Source organism: Sus scrofa, chromosome 7 (assembly GCF_054392235.1).
Source record: "Sus scrofa isolate SSC_HxYL_T2T_F1_AM1 chromosome 7, Sscrofa_HxYL_maternal_Yorkshire_Landrace_v2.0, whole genome shotgun sequence".
NCBI classification, from domain to species: domain Eukaryota; kingdom Metazoa; phylum Chordata; class Mammalia; order Artiodactyla; family Suidae; genus Sus; species Sus scrofa.
In genome coordinates, this window is record NC_139389.1 from 64,745,599 (window position 1) to 64,765,060 (window position 19,462).

At 42.8% G+C, this 19,462-nt stretch overlaps 2 protein-coding genes across 4 annotated transcripts in view; one reads left to right on the plus strand and one right to left on the minus strand.

The window, feature by feature from the left end:
• The window catches only part of FBXO22 (F-box protein 22), a 43,013-nt gene that overhangs the window by 9,847 nt on the left and 13,704 nt on the right, over nucleotides 1–19,462 (plus strand). For 2 of the 3 annotated variants that reach the window (XM_084968684.1, XM_084968683.1), the window contains exons 3-6: nucleotides 4,707–4,794; nucleotides 5,848–5,943; nucleotides 10,111–10,275; nucleotides 18,542–18,707. In XM_084968684.1, the coding sequence (XP_084824810.1) occupies nucleotides 4,707–4,794; nucleotides 5,848–5,943; nucleotides 10,111–10,275; nucleotides 18,542–18,707 (515 nt within the window). The remainder of the gene's footprint in view (nucleotides 1–4,706; nucleotides 4,795–5,847; nucleotides 5,944–10,110; nucleotides 10,276–18,541; nucleotides 18,708–19,462) is intronic. The other variant, XM_084968685.1, reaches the window with a different exon arrangement.
• The window catches only part of NRG4 (neuregulin 4), a 141,769-nt gene continuing 135,668 nt past the window's right edge, over nucleotides 13,362–19,462 (minus strand). The window contains exon 8 of the transcript XR_014810496.1: nucleotides 13,362–17,048. The gene's annotated coding sequence lies outside the window, so the exon portion shown is untranslated. The remainder of the gene's footprint in view (nucleotides 17,049–19,462) is intronic.

A 19,462-nucleotide genomic window follows, 5' to 3' on the forward strand; every position in this document is an offset into this window, starting at 1 on the left:
TGTGGACTTTTTTTTTTTTTTTTTTTTTTTTTTTTTTTTTTAGGGCCGCACCCTCAGCATATGGAGGTTCCCAGGCTAGGGGTTGAATCAGAGCTGTAGCTGCCAGCCTACACCACAGCCCCAGCAACTCAGGATCGAACCTGCAACGTCATGGTTCCTAGTCAGATTTGTTTCTGCTGTGCCACGAAGGGAACTCCTGTGGACTTATTAATGATGGCCATTTCTGACTGGTGTGAGGTGGTACCTCATAGTAGTTTTGATTTGCATTTCTCTAATAATCAGTGATGCTGAGCATTTTTTCATGTCCTTGTTGGCCATCTGTATATCTTCTTTGGAGAAATGTCTATTCAGGTCTTTTGCCCATTTTTCAGTTGGACTGTTGGCTTTTTTGCTGTTGAGTTGTATAAGCTGTTTGTATATTTTAGAGATTAAGCCCTGTCAATTGCATCATTTGAAACTTTTTTCACATTGTCTTTTTGTTTTTTTTTTTTTTTTTTTTTTTTTTGTCTTTTGTCGTTTGTTGTTGTTGTTGCTATTTCTTGGGCCGCTCCTGCAGCATATGGAGGTTCCCAGGCCAAGGGTTGAATCGGAGCTGTAGCACCGGCCTACACCAGAGCCACAGCTCACGGCAACGCCGGATCGTTAACCCACTGAGCAAGGGCAGGGACCAAACCCGCAACCTCATGGTTCCTAGTCGGATTCGTTAACCACTGCGCCACGACGGGGAACTCCTTTTTTTTTTTTTTTATGGTTTCCTTTGCTGTGTGAAAGCTTGTCAGTTTGGTGAGGTCCTATTGGTTTATTTTTGCTTTTATTTCTGTTGCCTTGGGAGACTGACCTGCGAAAACATTTGTAAGGCTGATATCAGAGAATGTTTTGCTTGTGTTCTCTTCTAGGAGTTTTATGGTGTCTTGTCTTCCGTTTAAGTCTTTCAGCCCTTCTGAGTTTATTTTTGTGCATGGTGTGAGGGTGTGTTCCAGTTTCATTGATTTGCATGTGGCTATCCAGTTTTCCCAGCACCACTTGCTGAAAAGACTGTCATTTTCCCATTTTATATTCATGCCTCCTTTGTTGAAGATTAATTGACCATCGGTGTCTGGGTTTATTTCTGGGTTCTCTATTCTGTTCCATGGGTCTGTATGTCTGTTTTGATACCAGTACCACACTGTCTTCATTACTATAGCTTTGTAATGATGCCTGAAGTCTGGGAGAGTTATGCCTCCTGCTTGATTTTTGTTCCTCAGGACTGCTTTGGAAATTCTGGGTCTTTTATGTTTCCATATAAATTTTTGGATTGTTTGTTCGTTCTAGTTCTGTGAAAAATGTCATGGGTAGTTTGATAGGAATTGCATTGAGTCTGTAGTTTGCTTTGGGTAGTATGGCCATTTTTATAACATTAATTTTTCCAACCCACAAGCATGGCTATCTTTCCATTTCTTTGAATCCTCTTTAATTTCCTTGATTAATGTTTTATAGTTCTCAGCATATAAGTCTTTCAGCTTCTTGGTCAGGTTTATTCCCAAGTATTTGATTTTTTGGGGTGCAATTTTAAAAGGTATTGTATTTTCTAATATTTAATTGTTAGTATACAGAAATGCGACTGATTTCTGAATGCTAACCTTATATCCTGTTACTTTGCTGAACTTGATCAATTCGAGCAGTTTTGGGGTTGAGTCCTTAGGGTTTTCTATAAATAGTATCATTGTCATCATATTTTCTTTTCCTTTCTTTCTTTTCTGTTTTTTGTTTATGTATCCCTTAACTACTTTTTGTGTCTATAGATGATTTTACTACTTTTGTTTTTCACACTTCCTACAGATTTTTATATTTCTAGTTTTGGTCTTTCTCTTTTTCATTTAGAGAAGTCCTTTTAACATTTCTTGTAAAGGCAGTTTAGAGATGCTGAACTCTTAGGTTTTATTTATCTGTTAAACTCTGTCATTCCTTCAGATCTGAATGATACCCTTGCTAGGTAGAGTGTTCTTGGTTGTAGGTTTTTTCCTTTCATCATGTTGAATATATCATGCCATTCCCTACTGGCCTGCAGAATGTCTGCTGAAAGTCTCCTGACGTTGTGGGAGATGCCTTAATCCCACTAATTGCCTTTTCCTTGATTCTCTCCTAATCTTTAATTTTTGCCATTTTAATTATAATGTGTCTTGGTGTGGACCTCTTTGAGTTCATCTTGTTTGACACTCTGTACTGCCTGTCCCTGATAACTGTTTCCTTTCCCAGGTTAGGGACGTTCTTCAAATAAGTCCTGTCTCTTTCTCTCTCCTCAACTTCTGGGACTTTATAATGTGAATGTTAGTACTCTTGATGTTGTCCCATAGGTTTCTTAAACTACTCTCATTTAAATTTTTTTTTTTTTTTCTGTTCAGCTTTAGTTACTTCTGTTGCTCTGTCTTCTAGTTCACTCATCCATTTGTCTATCATCTGATTTGCTGTTGGCTCCTTTTTGTAGTTTTAATTATTGTTATTTTCAGCTCTGTTTGGTTCTTCTTTTTGACTTATTGCTAACCTTCTCACTGTATTCATCCATTCTTCTGAGTTCTTTGAGCATCTTTGTGAACATGACTTTGAACTCTGTATTAGGTAGATTGCTTATCTTCACTTTGCTTAATTCTTCCTGTGGGATTTTATCTTATTCCTTTGTATGGAACGTATTCCCCTGTCACTTCATTTTGCTTGATTTTCTGTTTTTATTTCTTTGTATTAAGTAGGTCAGTTATGTTTCCTAATCTTGGAGAGGAGATGCCTCATGGGGCTTGGAAGCACAGTTCCCTTGGGTCACTAGAGTGATAAGCCCTAGGAGTGCCCCTTGTATGGGCTCTGAGAGCCCTTCTGCTGCTGCAAAGCTGACTGCTGTGAGTGTGCTGGTAGGCAGGGCTGGCATCCTGGCCTGGTTGGCCACCAGGTGCTGCGTCATGTGGAGGTTGCCAGATGCTGGTGGGTGGGACTAGGTCTCGGTGAAGTTGGCTCTGGGGCCTGGGGAGGGCCAGGGCTTGTGGCAACTTGCTGGTGGGTAGGTAAGCCCTTGGCACTAGTATGCTAGAGGGAGGGCTGCAAAATGTGTTAGCCAGCACACATGTCCTCCTGCTAGAACAAGCTCACGTAAGTGGCTGCTGCTAGATTTATGTCCCAGGTGGGTCTCTCTCAGGTTCCTTTTAAATTCCTGCCTCTGAGCTGAGACTCAGAGCATAAGAGATTTTGCATGCACCTTTTATGAATGGATTCCCTATTTCCTCAAGCCTGGTAGCTCTTCTGTGCACAAGTGCTGCTGGCCTTCAAAACGAGGTGTTCTGGGGGCTCATCTTCCTGGTGCAGGATCCCTGGGATGGGGAGCTGAGTGTTGGGCTCCGATCCCTCACTCCTTGAGAGAACCTCTGCAATTGTGATTATCCTCCTGTTTGTGAGTCGGCTGTTCTGGGGTGTGAGTCTGGACAATACCGTCTTCCAGTTTCCCCATTCCCCCTTTCTCATGGTGGTTCCTTCTTTATTCTTTAGTTTTGGGAATTTTTTTTTTTTTTTTTTTGCTAGTCTTGAGGTTGTTCCTATCGATAATTCCTCCGTAGGTAGTTGTAGTTTTGGAGTGGCTGTGGTAGAATGTGAACACAAGGTGCTATTACTTTGCTCTCTTAGCTGCTCCTCCCCAAATTATATTCTTTAAAAATGCCTTGTGGACCATCCATAGGTCTTATCCAGCCCTGAGGCCACTGCAGGGTCATCATTCTGTTGCAGTATCTTCTATGAGTTTGTGTGTATGGAATCTACTCTGAAACATCTTAACATTCCCAGATCAACATTTTCACATAATCCATGTTGAGGTTTTGTCATGTGCTAACTGCTTCATTCCATTTTGTTAGTAAAAATCTTTGAAATTTTTAGAAGGAAAAATATGCTCACCCTTTTCATTTAGTTCGTCTACTTTGCCACTTGTCTCTAACAAATTTACAACATGATGTTTGGTGGAAAACATGAGTCTGAATAAGCCCAGGCTGTAAGTGGAGATTAAGGCACAAATAAGAATGACTGGGATGTCAAGGATGTCACATATGAAGTCACTGGTTCTGAGGGACTTTAGGAAAAGTTTTGTAGAGGATATGGCACTTAAGCTGTTTCTTGGGGAAAACAACCTTAAGTCAAGTACAAAAGGAAAAGAACTTCACAAGGAAGAAAAATTTATATACATATATATATAAATATCTATATATATGAGTTTATCTGGATAATAGTAAGCCAGAGATTCCTGTAGAAAACTAGTTGGCAAGCTGGAAATGAAGGCATATATTATTTAATTTGATAGGCAGTGGAAAGAGGAGTGATACAGTCTGTATACTGTCTGTCTGTTGCTGAGATGTTTCTGTTGTCGTGATACCTGTTCATATAAAGCAAATGGAATATTTTGCTGGTACCCAATGTTTTTGTCTTTTTTTGTTTGTTTAAGAGCTTGAATTGTGAAAATGAACTCCTTGGGTCAGGCTGGAATGAGTGTGATGTGAAGAAATAATAGATGTTCAAGAAATGAACGAGCTGAAAATGAAAGTATGAGTGAAAAATGAATGAGAAGTGGATGAACTTAGAATGCTAACACTGATCTAAAGGAGGGTAGGGCAACAGAAATTTGGACCAAGGCAAAACTATAAGGGGCCACAAAAGCAATCATGGATTCCTGTGATCAAATTTTTATTTTTTTTCTTTTGTAGAATGTCCATATCTTACCACGGACAGTTCTTTACATGGCTGATTCAGAAACTTTTATCAGTCTGGAGGAGTGTCGCGGCCATAAAAGAGGTGAATTTCAAAGGAAACAGTTTTGGATTTTTTTTTGTTTCTTTATGTACCTGTGTTTGGACATAAATACTGGTTTCATTCTTAGAGTTATTGACTTTCTGAGGCTATGAGCCCACTCTCTGCAGAAGGCCTCAATATATTCTCTTTGAACTTTGAGGAACCCTCAAAGATTTCTAAACTGTGTGGTACAATTGAAACTAAATCCTTGGAAAGTGTTTTTCTCATTTTGAAATATTTTAACCCTCCAGGGACTTTTTTTTCCTGTTTAAAACAAGATGTCTCTTTTTGACTATTCAAGCCTTTTGTCGTGTTGGATGACCATTTACTAAAGTTATCTGTAGATACTGTGCATTCTTCTTGGCTTGCTAAGTGAAGACGTGCCTAAGTGTCCCAAGATGGGCACAATGAGGCCCAGAGTTAGACTTAGCTAGTGGTACCATTGCCTGATTTGAATCCAGGTGATTGTGTAGTAGAAAAGTCATTATGGGGAGTTCCCGTTGTGGCACAGTGGTTAGCGAATCCGACTGGGAACCACCGGGTTGCAGGTTCGATCCCTGGCCTTGCTCAGTGGGTTAAGGATCCCGCGTTGCTGTGGCTCTGTGTAGGCCGGTGGCTACAGGTCCAATTCAACCCCTAGCCTGGGAACCTCCATATGCCGCGAGATCGGCCCACAAAAGTGGCAAAAAAAAGACCAAAAAAAAAAAAAAAAGAAAACAAAAAGAAAAGTCATTATGCTTTAATATCAGCTGAACGGATGTCAGATCTGAAATTCAACTGCTACTGCTGATGTCATTGAAGCAGAAGCAGCATGTGAACAAATGGAAAAGGGAAATTGTCAATGCTGAAGGTCAGACTTAGAATTTAACATATAAAACGGGCTTGAAACAGAAAACATTTTGTTGTGAATCCAAGCTTTTAGATTTCCTTGTAAAGCGTTCTGGTGTAAAATGACTTAAATTTTATTTAATATTTGCTTTTTTTTTTTCCCCCTCCTTGAAGCATTAGACTTTATTAAGTGGATGACTTTGAATAATCTTGCTCCTGTCATTACAGCCAGGAAAAGAACTACTATGGAAGCAGCATTTGCCCTTGAGAAGCTCTTCCCAAAACAATGCCAAATCCTTGGGATTGTGACCCCAGGAATTGTAGGTGAGAGAATACCAGCTTGATTCCCTGCCTTGCATTAATGTGGGGTCCTATAGATTGGTGTGTTATTTGTAGCCTAAAGCACATATTTTTGACCTTCCAAAATTCAGTTAAGTTAGTCATATGTACCATTGTATTATATTTGACTTGTTAGGTTATTGTGGTTAATATTTGAAATCTCAGGGCTGTCCATACAAACCAAAATGTAATTCAGATCTTTCCAGCAACTGCTCATAAGAGAACAAAGATCTCATTCTTCCTCCCTACAAATCAGAAGGTAGTAGTGAGCATTCTCACTTTTGTCACTTCAGCCAGAAGTGAGTAGGGATGAGCTAGGGCTAGGATCAGGAGCTGCAGGCTGCCTTAGTAGGAACACAGGGACGGCCTTCCATTTCTCATTTTGGTTGCCCCTATTTAAAGTTTATAGCATGAGGTTGTGGCCTTTTCCAAGTTCGCTGTTGGTGAATTTTTGCTGGTTTTGATTTTTGATTCTCTTCTCTAGCTAATGGGGGAGTGGGATCCTGTCCAGGCAGCCATCGTGCCACGGTTCAGATCCCAGGCCTGGGATCCCAGCTGTACCACTTAGTATCTGTACGACTTTGGGCAAGTTAGCCGACCTCGTGGAGTTTCAGTTTCCCCATCTATGAAATGGGGGTGGCTGACAGTACCTCCTCACAGGGTTTGAGGAGTAAGTGATTTAGCGCATGTACGGCATTAAAAATTGAGATATGCAGTTCCCGTCGTGGCGCAGTGGTTAACGAATCCGACTAGGAACCATGAGGTTGCAGGTTCGATCCCTGGCCTTGCTCAGTGGGTTAATGATCCGGCGTTGCCGTGAGCTGTGGTGTAGGTTGCAGACGCGGCTCGGATCCTGCATTGCTGTGGCTCTGGCGTAGGCCGGTGGCTACAGCTCCGATTCGACCCCTAGCCTGGGAACCTCCATATGCCGCGAAAGCGGCCTAAGAAATGGCAAAAAGACAAAAAAAAAAAAAAAAAAATTGAGATATACAGGAGGCAGGGAATAAATGTTGGCTGTTACTATTTTCTTTGTTCCTCGCAGTAGTACTCCATAATTGTCATTTCTAGTCTTCACCGAGAAACTCTGGATGAGAATTTGAGTCTTGTGCAATGAAGTACAAAGAATTTCAAGTGTCTGCAGATGAATAAAGGAAAACATATGGTTGATGGGGCCTGTTTTCTCTCTCCTGTCAGCTCCCACCTTTATTTTCAGCAGCCCCATCACCAGACATTTCATTTCTCAGTGGATTAAAAAATGACAACAGCGACTGATTTTCTTAACTTTTGAGTTTCCCTTGAATGCATAATCTAGTTTTTAACCATTATTCGTTATTAACAAACTCTTCCATAGAAACATAGCTTTCATTTCTTACGTCATTCTGTTAGGCCTCCCCGCCCGACCTAGTGAGGCTTCCTCAGAGTGTGACCGGTTTCTCCTCTTTAAAATGTCAGCTGGGGCAGGAGCAGGAGAGGGCCGGCAGACCTGGGCCACGCTCTGGCCTCCACGGCCCCATGGTGAGGGCCTGAAGCTTCCTCTTGTACTTACTTGCCTCGTCTCAGGGCAGCTGCGTGCCTTTCTCCCAAGTTCTCTTAAGGCCTCAATGTCAGGGAATGCCATTCCAGCTCCCTTGAGTCAGGACCTGTCCTCTTGCTTGTGTTTTCTCAGACCTGCTCCTCACCTTTCTTGTTTCTCATTCCCGACAGCTCTGCTTTCTTTGAGCCACGTCCATGCATGTCACAGCAAAACTTCTGCCAAGATGGTTGATTGTTTTCCTTTTTCTTAGGCCTTAAGTGAGTGTTTCTAAAGCAGCCATTGGCTACTGGCCCATCGTCCTTCTTTAGGATGGAAAATTTTCAAGGTTGAGAATTTGTTCATTTTTATATACGCAGAGATGATTTTCTTTCTTAATTGAGTGAAATGTACAATCCTAAGTGTACCATTTAATGAGTTTTGACAAATTCATATCCTGGTGAAGCTGACATGCTAGTCAAGATGTAGAATATTTCCATCACTCAAGGAGGTTCCCTCGTGCCCTCCTCTGCCGCTCCTTAGCTGCCACTGGAAACCCCAGTCCCATTTCAGTGACCAAAGATTCGTTTGGCCTGTTGTTGAATGTCATATAAATGGAATCATTCAGTATATACTCTGTATGCATTGGCTTTTTCACTCAGCTTTTTTTTCTTAACCTCATGAATATTTTTGAGATTCATTTATGTTATATTGTCCACCAGTAATTCATTTTAAAAAATTCTGGGGAGTTCCCGTCGTGGCGCAGTGGTTAACGAATCTGACTAGGAACCATGAGGTTGCGGGTTCGGTCCCTGCCCTTGCTCAGTGGGTTAACGATCCGGCGTTGCCGTGAGCTGTGGTGTAGGTTGCAGACGCGGCTTGGATCCCGTGTTGCTGTGGCTCTGGCGTAGGCCGGTGGCTACAGCTCCGATTCAACCCCTAGCCTGGGAACCTCCATATGCCGCGGAAGCGGCCCAAGAGATAGCAACAACAACAAAAGACAAAAGACAAAAAAAAAAAAAAAAAAAAAAAAAAAATTCTGGGGTAGTATTCTGTGACCTAACTTGAATTAACTTTTGTGTATGGTAGAGGTAGGCTCAAGGTTAATTTTTTTTTCTTCATCTGTTTATCTAGTTCTTCCTTCACCATTTGTTGAATACTTTGCATTCTTATTAAATTTTTTCAGCACCTTTGTCAAAATTAATTGACTGTGCGTGTGGATCTGTTTCTGGGTTTCATTCCATTCCATTGATTTAATTTGTGTATCCTTAAGCCAATGCTATTTTACTGTAGGTCTTGATGTTCTTTTTAAAAATTGCTTTGATTATCTAGGTCCTTTGCATTTGCACAAATATTTTGGAATCATCCTGTCAATTTCTAGAAAAAGCTATTGGGATTTAATTTACATTATCTTGAGGCCTGCTACAGACAAAAAAAATGTTTTTATGTTTTGGTATTTTTTGTAGAGGGAGGTCTCATAATAAACTTGGAAATTTTATTTTGATGTTTTAAATTAAGAATAGATTATGTGGTGTTTGATTTGATTCTGAAATTTTCTGAGTATTTTTTTTTTCATTTTGTTCTATCCTTGGTTCCTAAAAGGCTTAACCCTTTTGTTTTGTTTTACTAGTAATAGTCATTTATTGTTTAAAAAAGGGAAAGAAAAATTAGAAGATAAACACAAAAGAAAATACTTAAGCAATTTTAAGCTTAAAATAACGATTAATGTTATGACGCATAAACTAGGCTTTTAGTACTATACATAGCTGTATGTATATGTGTGTATATGTATATATGTGGGTATGTATATACATGTATGTATATATTAAAATACAATTTTCAATGAATTTGTAATCTACTATATTTGTTTCAGTCTGCTAAGGCTGCCATAATAAAATGTTATAGATGGGGTGGCTTAAACAACAGAAATTTATTTTCCCACATTTCCAGTGTCTGAAAGTCCAAGGTTTTGGCAGGTTTGCTTCCTCCTGAGGCTTTTTCCTTTGGCTTATTTACAACCACCTTGTCTTCTCACTGGGTCCTCATATGGCCTTTTCTCTTTATTCTATGTCATCTCTGTTGTTTCTTCCTCCTCTTGAAAGGACAGCAATCATTTGGATTGGGCCCCCACCCTTATGACCTCATTTAACTTCTTTATTTAAAAAGCCTTATCTCCAAATACAGTCGCTCTACACATAGACACAGTTTATGTAATTGTTACATGCTTTTATGACACATTTTTTTCAAGTAGATTTGCTGTGAAGATGTGTTTTCTATCCCCCCCACAACTTTTTGTTTAGAAAGACTTCAGCTCTATAGAAAAGTTGAAAGAATGATAGGATAAACACATACCTTTCATCTGGATTTACCAGTTTAAAAATTTTGCAACATGTGTTTTTTCTGTCTTTGTTTATAAAAATATTTCTTTCTGAACCATTTGAAAGTAAATTTTAGGCATCATGACACTTAATACCCCTAAAAATTGGAAAGCTGAGAAACTTTTACTCAGATAGTGGCTATTAGCTTATTGATTAGGACAGTGACCTAAACTTTAGTTATCTAGGTGGGGCTGGGTAATTTACACCTGGTGAAACTTCTGTTTTTATTGAATCTGTCACAAAACTGCTTACCTTTTTTCCTAGTGACACCAATGGGATCAAGTAGCAGTCGACCTCAGGAAATAGAAATTGGAGAATCTGGTTTTGCTCTCTTATTCCCTCAAATTGAAGGAATAAAAATACAACCCTTTCATTTTATTAAGGATCCAAAGAAACTAACACTAGAAAGGCAACAGCTCACTGAAGTAGGTAAGTCATTATTTACCGGTAATTGCCTGTCTTGATTGGTTTTGTTTGTTCCTTTGAGAGAGTCTGAATTAAGTACACATTATTGGATATGTGGATAATTCAAACTGGTGCTTAACAGAGGCTAGTGCAGTACATTTTTGGTTGAATAGATTTATATTTTAAATTATTTTACTTACGTTAAAGCCTGAGAGAACCAGAGATGAATTATCTATAAATACTCTGTGGATAATAAACTTATATTTAATTCTGAATTTTGAGGGACTTCTTCCTCTTTGAACATTTTCTTATCATTTTGCCCTTTGTTTTTGAAAGCTGAAAAGTTTGTTTTATTTCTCTTTCATGTTAGTAATAAGCATTTATCGTACAAATAAAAAGAAAATTTAGAAGGTAACAGGTAAGTTCTGTGTTGATTAATTAGAAAATGGGGATAAGTGTAATGAACTTGATAAGTTTTAGAAATAACCTAAGTTAAGGCAGATTAAGCAAACAAGGGTTTACTTGCATAATATCAGGCAGGAAGCTTGGCTCGAGCACACAGGTCATGCATGAGACGTGACTTTGAAGAGGTAAAAGGTTGGCTCAGTTTTCTAACTGCTGATGAGAAAGCTGAATTTAATACAGCAGGCAACAAACCATTTATTCAAACAAAGCAGTGTTAAGGCCCTTCGTCTACATCTGCAGGTGAACTGGGGTTAACTCATTAGAGGCGCTTGTTTGGCCTTTGACTCCCTCCTTTTGCCAAAGGTCATATGGCCAAGCCTCCTCTGTGCTGTCCTTTTTGTCTAGAAGTGGCTGTGGCGCCTGCTGGGCGTGCGCTTTCGTCTGTCCACGGCATCCCAGGGAGTCCAGGGTTGAGGTCCTCGTGGCAGCACTGCTTACAGCTAGAAGCCTAGTTTTGTCCATTTACAAGAAAGACTCCCATATCTTAAGCGGAAGAAACCATCTATTTTTGACAAGACAGTTATTAGATTTGTTTTAGATCTTGTTTACATTATAGAGCTAAGTACAGGAATCAGAAAACCGAAAGGAAAGGCAGCCACATGTTTTTCTGCTCTGTGAAGCGTTTTTATCAGTAGTCTTTTCCTGAGCTGTTTGCCATCAACACTTTTGGCTTATTCCAAGGCATTGTTTTCATCTTGTTCATGGCCTTCTGGAAACAGAGGCTTTGCCTAGATTGAGATGATAATCTCTGTTCTTTCCCATACTGTTTTCTGTACTTCTTAATTTGGACTGCTGTGTTTTACGTGGGCAAGAAGGTGGAGGCATTTGAGGTGGATGGGGAGGGAGCGGTGGGAGGCTGTGGTATGAGACACACCTTCTCCACAGAGTCCCAGCCTGTGCTCCTGAACCAGACACCCAGAGCAGCTTTTCTCATGTATGGTGACAGTGGAGAGCACCTGTACCTGTAGTGTCCCTCAGGCTCGGCTGGAGAGAGTAGTGGTTCAGGTGTTGCCAGCCATACAGCCTCTGTTGCATCTGTTCACCTCTGCCAGTGGAGCCCAGAAGCTGTAGACAGCCCATGAAAAATGGCTATGTGCCAATAAAGGTATTGACAGAAGCAGGGAGGCCGAATGTGGCCGCGGGGCTGTGGTTTGCCTTTCCCTGCATGGTAGACTTGGCTGCACTGACTAGAAGGTGCTGTGTGACAGCCCCGGGAGCAAACTGAGCAGCTCAGCCTGCTGTGAATCGGCGGTGCCTCTGCAGGCAAGGGCCTTGTGTTGGTACTGGCGTTCTTCCAGGCCTCGTGTCTGGGGGATGTTGTCATCAGACCCAGCATCCTTACATACAGTCTTATACACACACATATTGGGTTACATTCTTTTTGTGGGCTTACCAGAATGGTGCATTCTAAGCTCTGCGTGCTGTCTTGTGTTAAAAATGGTCTCTGGAGTGAAACATATATACGCACAGACAGGCCAACTTCAGAAACGTCATGTGCGTGTCACACGCCAGTCACTGTACCTGTGGGGCTCTGGAGGTACTTGTTGGGGACACACTGTCCTACTCCTAGAGCTTCGGTCTTAGCAAGATAGACTGACTTTGGACACTACCAAAGGTGTGTTAGTGTTGCCAGGTAGAAGCAGAGGTGCAAGGAAACCTAACCATGGGACTTAATCTACTCTGGGGTGTTGGGAAATTGAATGTTTGGACAGAGCCCTGAGTAGCAGTGCACTAGAGTCGGGGGAGGACCCTCAGGAGGATTGTACTAGTGACTGTTCTTTCCAGGTCGACGGGAACAGAGCAAGGTACCCAAGAGATCAAAGAACAGGAAATAGAAAGGGCCTGGTAACTGACCTTCGTAATTTAGATGCTGTGGATTCAGGGGCTCATTGGCGAAGCGTAAAGCAGCCCAGTGTGTCTGGAGAACAGTGAGAGCACCAAGGGAAGTGTGACGGAGCAGGGAGCCAAGCTGGGGCCGGATCTGCCTTCTCGGACACAGTAGGGTTTTTACACATTTAAGGGGATTGGGAAGCCAGGATTCTAAACAATGGAGTGACACCATCAGAGAGGTCATTTGGACATGCCCCTCTGGCTGTGGGTGTGGTGATGGGTTTGGAGGAACAGAGAGGATGCAGGGAAAACAGGGGGTTGTGGCTTTGGCGTGTGGAGCTATAGAGACGTGGATGGATGCAAGATGACATTTCCAGGTGGAAGCCACAGGATCGGAATGGCGGGGGTTGAGAGGGAGGGCGACGACAGCATAGTCAGCCAGGTTTCTGCCAGCGCAGGTGCATGGTGCCTTCTCCTGAGGTCAGGAATGGATGAGGCATGGGTTAGAGGAATCAGATGATCAGTTCTGCGCTGGACATGAAATTGAGGTGGGAACGTTGATCAAACAGTTGAATGTATGGGCCTGGAGCTTAGGAGATTGGTCTGGACCAAAGATAGGCATTTAGGAATCATCAGGTAATTAATGGTGATTTCAGTTCTTTTTCTTCAGAAAAAGGAACCGGCTCCTTGTGGGGAGAGGGGTAGGCTCACCAGCTGACGTTGCTTGTCCAGGGTTCACGCTGACACGATGCCATCACGTCCCTCCCTTGGGCTTATGTTGAAGACGTTATTGAAACTCCTCAGTAAGGAAGCTCTTTGATAATTACCAAAGTTTTCTTTTAACAGCTCATTTCTAAATAAAAACCTCGCATGGGCACCAGCATAAAAATGAAGCAGATAGAGCAGAGCTGCCTCCCTGGGCAGCAGTGGGGCCTCGAACTCGGCAGAGCACAGTCTGTAATGGAGGGGAGGAGCCTCCCACCTGGAAGATGGTCTCCCTTGTCCCTTAAAGGCTTTGCGTTACCTAGTTAAGCGGCTCTGGTGTCAAAGCAGCGCGTGGCCTCCCCTGACCTGTCCTACAAACAGCACAGCTGGAGACAGCAGCTGCAGGACGTTGATGACTCAGGGTGTGCCTGAGCTCGAGAGCCAGGGCTTCTTTTCCTCCTTGGAGGACCCATGAGGGTGGGTACCCAGCATAGCAGACACCTGCTCCCCACCTGTGATGTCCTGTCTCTGTCTGATGTTCTCCTGAGGAAAGCTCAAACTCACAACATGCCCCTTGGAGCACAGTGATTTTCTAGGTTTCACTTGTAGATTGACATTAGAAAAGATCTTCCACTGATTTTTACATTTTACAGAAATGAGAGCAAGTATGGGGCATCCTCAAGCATTTTGGTCTTGGAAGGAGAGGAGTGGACGTGTCTGTTTCCCAGAATCCAGTGGGTTGGGGCAGCCGCTTGTGGAGTGTGTGTTTCTTCCTGCTTATCTGGTCTGAGTTAGGTCCTGTGATAAGGGATACAGTTTGCGTGCTTTAGTGTGAATTCTGAGGACATAAAAGCCTCATAGGCTAAGCAGTACGTAATGTGTTGTTATGGGCATTTAGCAAGTTAATGTCTGTAAAGTGCTTGGAACAGTGCCTGGCACAAGTGCTGCTTCATGTCACATTGGTGATCTCAGAATATGGTGGATTGTTCGGGTCCTTTGATGACTACTCTGCCAGCAGCTGAGAGCGGTAAAAGCTAAATTTTAATTATTTTGTTGAGTCAGATTCCAAAAAAAATTTGAGAGGCTAAGGTATTTTTCTTTTTTATGGCTGCTCCTGTGGTCTATGGAAGTTCCCAGGCTAGGGGTCGAATCGGAGCTACGGCTGCTGGCCTGTACCACAGCCATGGCAATGCCAGATCTGAGCCATGTCTGCAACCTACACCACAGCTGAAGGCAACGCTAGATCCTTAACCCACTGATTGAGGCCAGGGATCGAACCCTCATCCTCATGGACACTATATTGGGTTCTTAACCTGCTGAGGCACAATGGCAACTCAAGGCTAAGTTTTTAAATTATCTGGAGATATCTCAGAGAATCTTAAGGGGGCCACAGGCAGTGATCAGGTTAGAGGCAGAGAAAAATGGTGTTAAAACTTAAGTGACAGAACTTGCTCTGCTTTAGAAGCTGCCCAGCCCTAGACAAAGCATAAGTGACAGAAAGGCAGTGTCAAAGTTTTGTTAGGCTTTCCTGCCCTTTGTGGTAGACCTCACTCAGCTCCAGAAGCAGAGAGCTAGGAAATGCCAGCTTCGGGGCCTTGTGGGGCTTGCCCCCAGGTCAGGGTGGTGGCAGGATACAGCCCCTGGGCCACAGGCTAGTGTTCAGGGAGCTGACTCCTATGGCGCTTCTTTTTTTCTTCTTCTTTTTTTAATCCCTTACCATGTACACAAAGTGACAACAGCTTCTTACTGTACAACATCAGAGGGATATTTGGACAAGGCGCATCTCAAAAAGCATGACGACTTCATGAAAGCCACAGCAGCACAGGTGACCCCCAGCCAGTTTGGAGGATAGGAGCCATGGCTTCTTTCTTCTTCCTCTAAACTTGATATTTACTTTAGATGCATTTGATTCAAGGGGAAATAGTTGTCATTTCATCACTTGCTAACTTGTGCAACTCGTGGTTGTTGCCCTCAGTTTAGCCAGAACGTGTCTGGATAGCCATTGAGCTCTTGCTGGAGGCCAGGCATGGTGCAGGGTTGGATGCTTCTTATTTAATCATCACAGCCATCCTTGAGACTTGCTCCTGCCCCGGTTCTAGAGGAGGAGAATGGCCTTGGAGAAGTCAAGTCACCTGCTCCATCAGAAAGCTGCAAGGGGTTGCCCCTGAGTTCTGACCGAGGTCTGACTCCAAAAGCCATGTCCTTCTGTGCTTACTCCATATTTACATGTTTAGTGTTAAAAAGATGGGTATGAAGGTACAGGGAAGGAAGTTCTGCTCAAAGTATGGTTGCAGGGAAGGGAGAGCCCAGCTTCTGTCCATGAACTGTTCGTGAGAGCTATTAGCCTCTCATCTCAAGTAGACATTTTCTTTCAGGTAGGTTTGCTATATGGGCTTAAATTACATCACTTTCAAGTAGATCATAAAACACCTGTCTTCAGAGAGGCAGCCCTGAAAAGACTAGAAATCAGAACATGCAGTCCTGAAGTCCTCAAGCAGTCCCGGCCTGTCTTTGGAATAGTTCTTCATGGTTGACTTTTGTGAATCTAATGGTGGTCTTGGTGTCTAGATTTGATTTGATTTGATTTTTTTATTTTTCCTTTTAACCTTCCAGTTTGATCATAGCTGTAATGAATTTATTTGAAAGCAAATGTAGGGCACCTTACAAAGGATACACAGAGTAGCAGAGGGGCACTGGAGGAGGACTGTGGTGCAGCTGGGGTGGAGGGCGGTGCACGAAATGCAGGCCTAGAGTTGGGCCACAGGGCTGGCTCGGCCAGGGCAGAGGCAACATGGCTCTTCCTTGTTTTTTTGGGAACTGAGCTAAATTCTAGTGGGTCCTTATAGTAAGTTGCTTGAGTTATTCAAGCTGCTTCTTACGATGTCACTCTGTGAACACCAGTGGCATCACCCCAAATACGACTCCCTTAAAATCAGAGCAGTTGTAGGATCTAAACCAGTGAGGTCTGCTTACTGAGCTTCCTGTGTAACCTTAAGAATGTTTACAGCTGCCAAGGGGATGGATGGCCCTGAGCACTTTTGTCACTTAGATATCCCCGCTGGATTGCAAGTGACAGGACTTGGAGAGTGCGCCTTTTCATAGTTGGCTGGTTGAGTTCAGTCATCTGCCAGCAAACAGCAGAGCTGGGAATATGGCTGGTGTGCTTTCTTGAAATTGAAGATCCTGTGGTACTTGCACTGTGTAGAGGGCCCCCCCATCCCTGTTTCCCCACAGAGGCAAGACTGAAGGCAGTGCCAGGATTGACCTCAACCTGAGCTGAGTGATCATTTTCTTAGGCAGCTGTATCTTAGGCCTCTCGATTTTGATTGGCAAGGAGTTTGGGTTGTGCTTCCCTCTGGTGCACAATAGGGACCCCTCTGGTCTGTCAGGCAGCCAGCCTGGGCGAAGGCAGATATGTCTTCTCAGTTGGGTGCGAGGAAGTGAGTCTGGCTTCTGGGTTCCGCTGTAGAACAATGCCACTGCAGGAAACTGTGGAAAGCCCTGCGTTTGTGTTAGAAGAATGAGGGTGGTGCCTGTAGAGTGTTGAGATGAAAATGTTCGGTACGTGATTGTGAAAGAGCTGTTTTCTACATCTTAGAAAACAGTAGGAAAGGTAGAGATTGAGAAGTCTAGGTTTCTTAAACTTAAGACCGAGAGTTAGGAGATGTAGGTCTTAATCTAGAGTCTGCCAAGATACTGCCCTGGGCCAGTCACTTTTCTGGGATTAAAAGCCCTTATTTGTAAAATAAGGGTAGACTTTTGGTCTCATTGGCCTCTTCCAACTCTGAAAATTCATTCTGAAAAAGAAAAAAAAACATTCTCTCAAAATTTGCTGGTTTGGTCTGTGTGGAGATGAAGACTCTATATTGGTCTGGGGTATGCAGTGTCTTAAAAGTACTGTGTGTGTGTACTGATAACTTTTACTCTCCCAATCAGTGATTACCTTGCAGAGAATTCGAAGTGGACCAGAGGCAGTCTCCCCAGATAAATCATTATTTGGTGTTAGGAATTGGTCATTCACCTCTACCCAACCTGAGTTTCCTTAAGTGAGCCTTATATCTGGTAACCCCTACCTAACCTCTGTGAAGATGGAAGTCATGTGGCTGAGTCATTGGAAACCCGAGGGTGGGTAGGTGAGGTGGTTTTTGTTTTTGTTTTCTTGCTCCGAAACCATCTGTTTGGTAATGCTGGCAAATTTCAAGTTGATAGTGTATACGCAAGGCGTTAGAGGCACAGGTGAGCCTGGGAGCTTGAGGGGGGAGTGCTGACGTTCAGCCTGCCTCCTGATGGACTATGCTGCCCTCTAGTGGTAGCTGCTTTTCATCTGTATGCTGCAGAAATGAGTTATTTCCCTGCTTTGGAATGAGTTGCCAATGGTTAATCTCCTTTCACTTCTATTCCCTTTCCTGGAAAATGTGGATAAGGCCTGTATTTTAATGGTATTAAATGGTATTAGTTTGCTAAGGCGGCTGTAACAAATTGCCACAAACTTAAGTAGCTTAAAACAACATTTATTCTGTCCCAGTATAGAAGGCCCCACAAGTTTGGAGCCAGGGTGTGGATAGGGCTGCTCTAGGGGTGAATCTGTTCTTGGTCTCCTCTGCCTTCTGGTGGCCAATGATATTCCACATGAGTGCATCATTCCAGTTGGTGCTTCTCTGGTCACATTCCGTCTTCTGTCTCTGTTTCTCTTATAAGGATACTTGTATGGTATTTAGGGCTCATCTAGATAATCCAGACAGTCTCATCTCAACATCCTTAATTACATCTGCAAAGAGCCTTTTTTTCCAAGTTAGGTCACATTCTTTGCTTCCAGGGACTTGTATGGGTATATCTTTTGGGGGACCACATTTGACCCACTACAGGTGGTTAGTGCCTTTTCTCTCCATTTCTGCTGGATATTTAAATTCCCACTGCATCCAACTCCGTTCTTTGTAAACAAGTGTTCCCTTTGATTCCAGGTGGTAGCCTGTGTGGAGGTGGCTTGCACCAAGGTCCACTAAGGATGCTGCTTCATTACTCCTTATTTGTGTTGAGTGCTGACTGTGTTATTTTCAAATAGCCATTTTGGTTTTTTAATGACAAAAAGTTAATTACAGCAGAGGTTTTGAGGAATGTTAAAGTCTGTGCAAAAAAGAAAAGACTTGATAGCTTAAGCACTAAATTGCACTTAACTAGGAATGTAAGACAGCGGTAACATTGCATTTTGCAAAAGAATAAAATTAAGAATTCCTTTTTCAGGATTTCTTTTCAAGGCTGTCTTTAATTGTTGCTCTTCATTTCTCTGCAGGTCTTTTAGATAACCCTGAGCTTCGTGTGGTCCTTGTGTTTGGCTATAACTGCTGTAAGGCAGGAGCCAGTAATTATCTGCAGCGAGTAGTCAGCACTTTCAGTGATATGAATGTCATCTTGGCTGGAGGCCAGGTGGACAACCTGGCATCGCTGACCTCTGAAAAGTATGTCTGATATGCTGCTCCCATCTGCACATGGTGGGAAATGTTCTCAGGGTTTTATTACTTTGGGTGTTTTTTTTTTTTTCTTAAACAGGTTTAAAGAATTGCTGAGCTAATAGTTCATTCCATTTAGCAATTGGACATAGGTTGAGGGGCTTACACCATATACTTCTGCCTACCTTAGAAGAATGACATTTATATATGTTGTCCTTTGGGAATTTATTCTTAATGGGACTTAGACACCCCTCACAGTTGACTTGGAGCATTGTCTCCTGAGCTCCCTTGACAGCTCTGTGCTCTGTAACTGCAGTATGTCACTTCCTCTCTAGTTGTTTTCCTCCCCGAAAAGGAATGCGTGATCTTTATGGTAAAAATTCTCAGAGCCTCTGATACTGTGCTCAGTGTTTTGGATCATTTGAGGAGGGGTGGGATGTTGTTACCTGTGGCAGTTCTCAAACCTGTTTGGCCCCCAAACCATGTTTGCCATGGAACATCTTGCAGGGCCACTAGTATTTCTTGGCACACACTTTTGGAAATACTATGCTAGATCTTTGAAAGGCTTTTTCAGTCTCAAAAATGATGCGTCTTTGGGAGTTCCCGCTGTGGCACAGCAGGATTGGCTTGTCTCTGTGGCAGCTTTGGCCCGTTCCTGGCCAGGTGCATGGGTTGAGGACCTGGCATTGCTGTAGCACGAGTCACAAGCTGCCACTAAGATTTCAGTTCAATCTCTGGCCTGGAAACTTCCATATGCCCTGGAA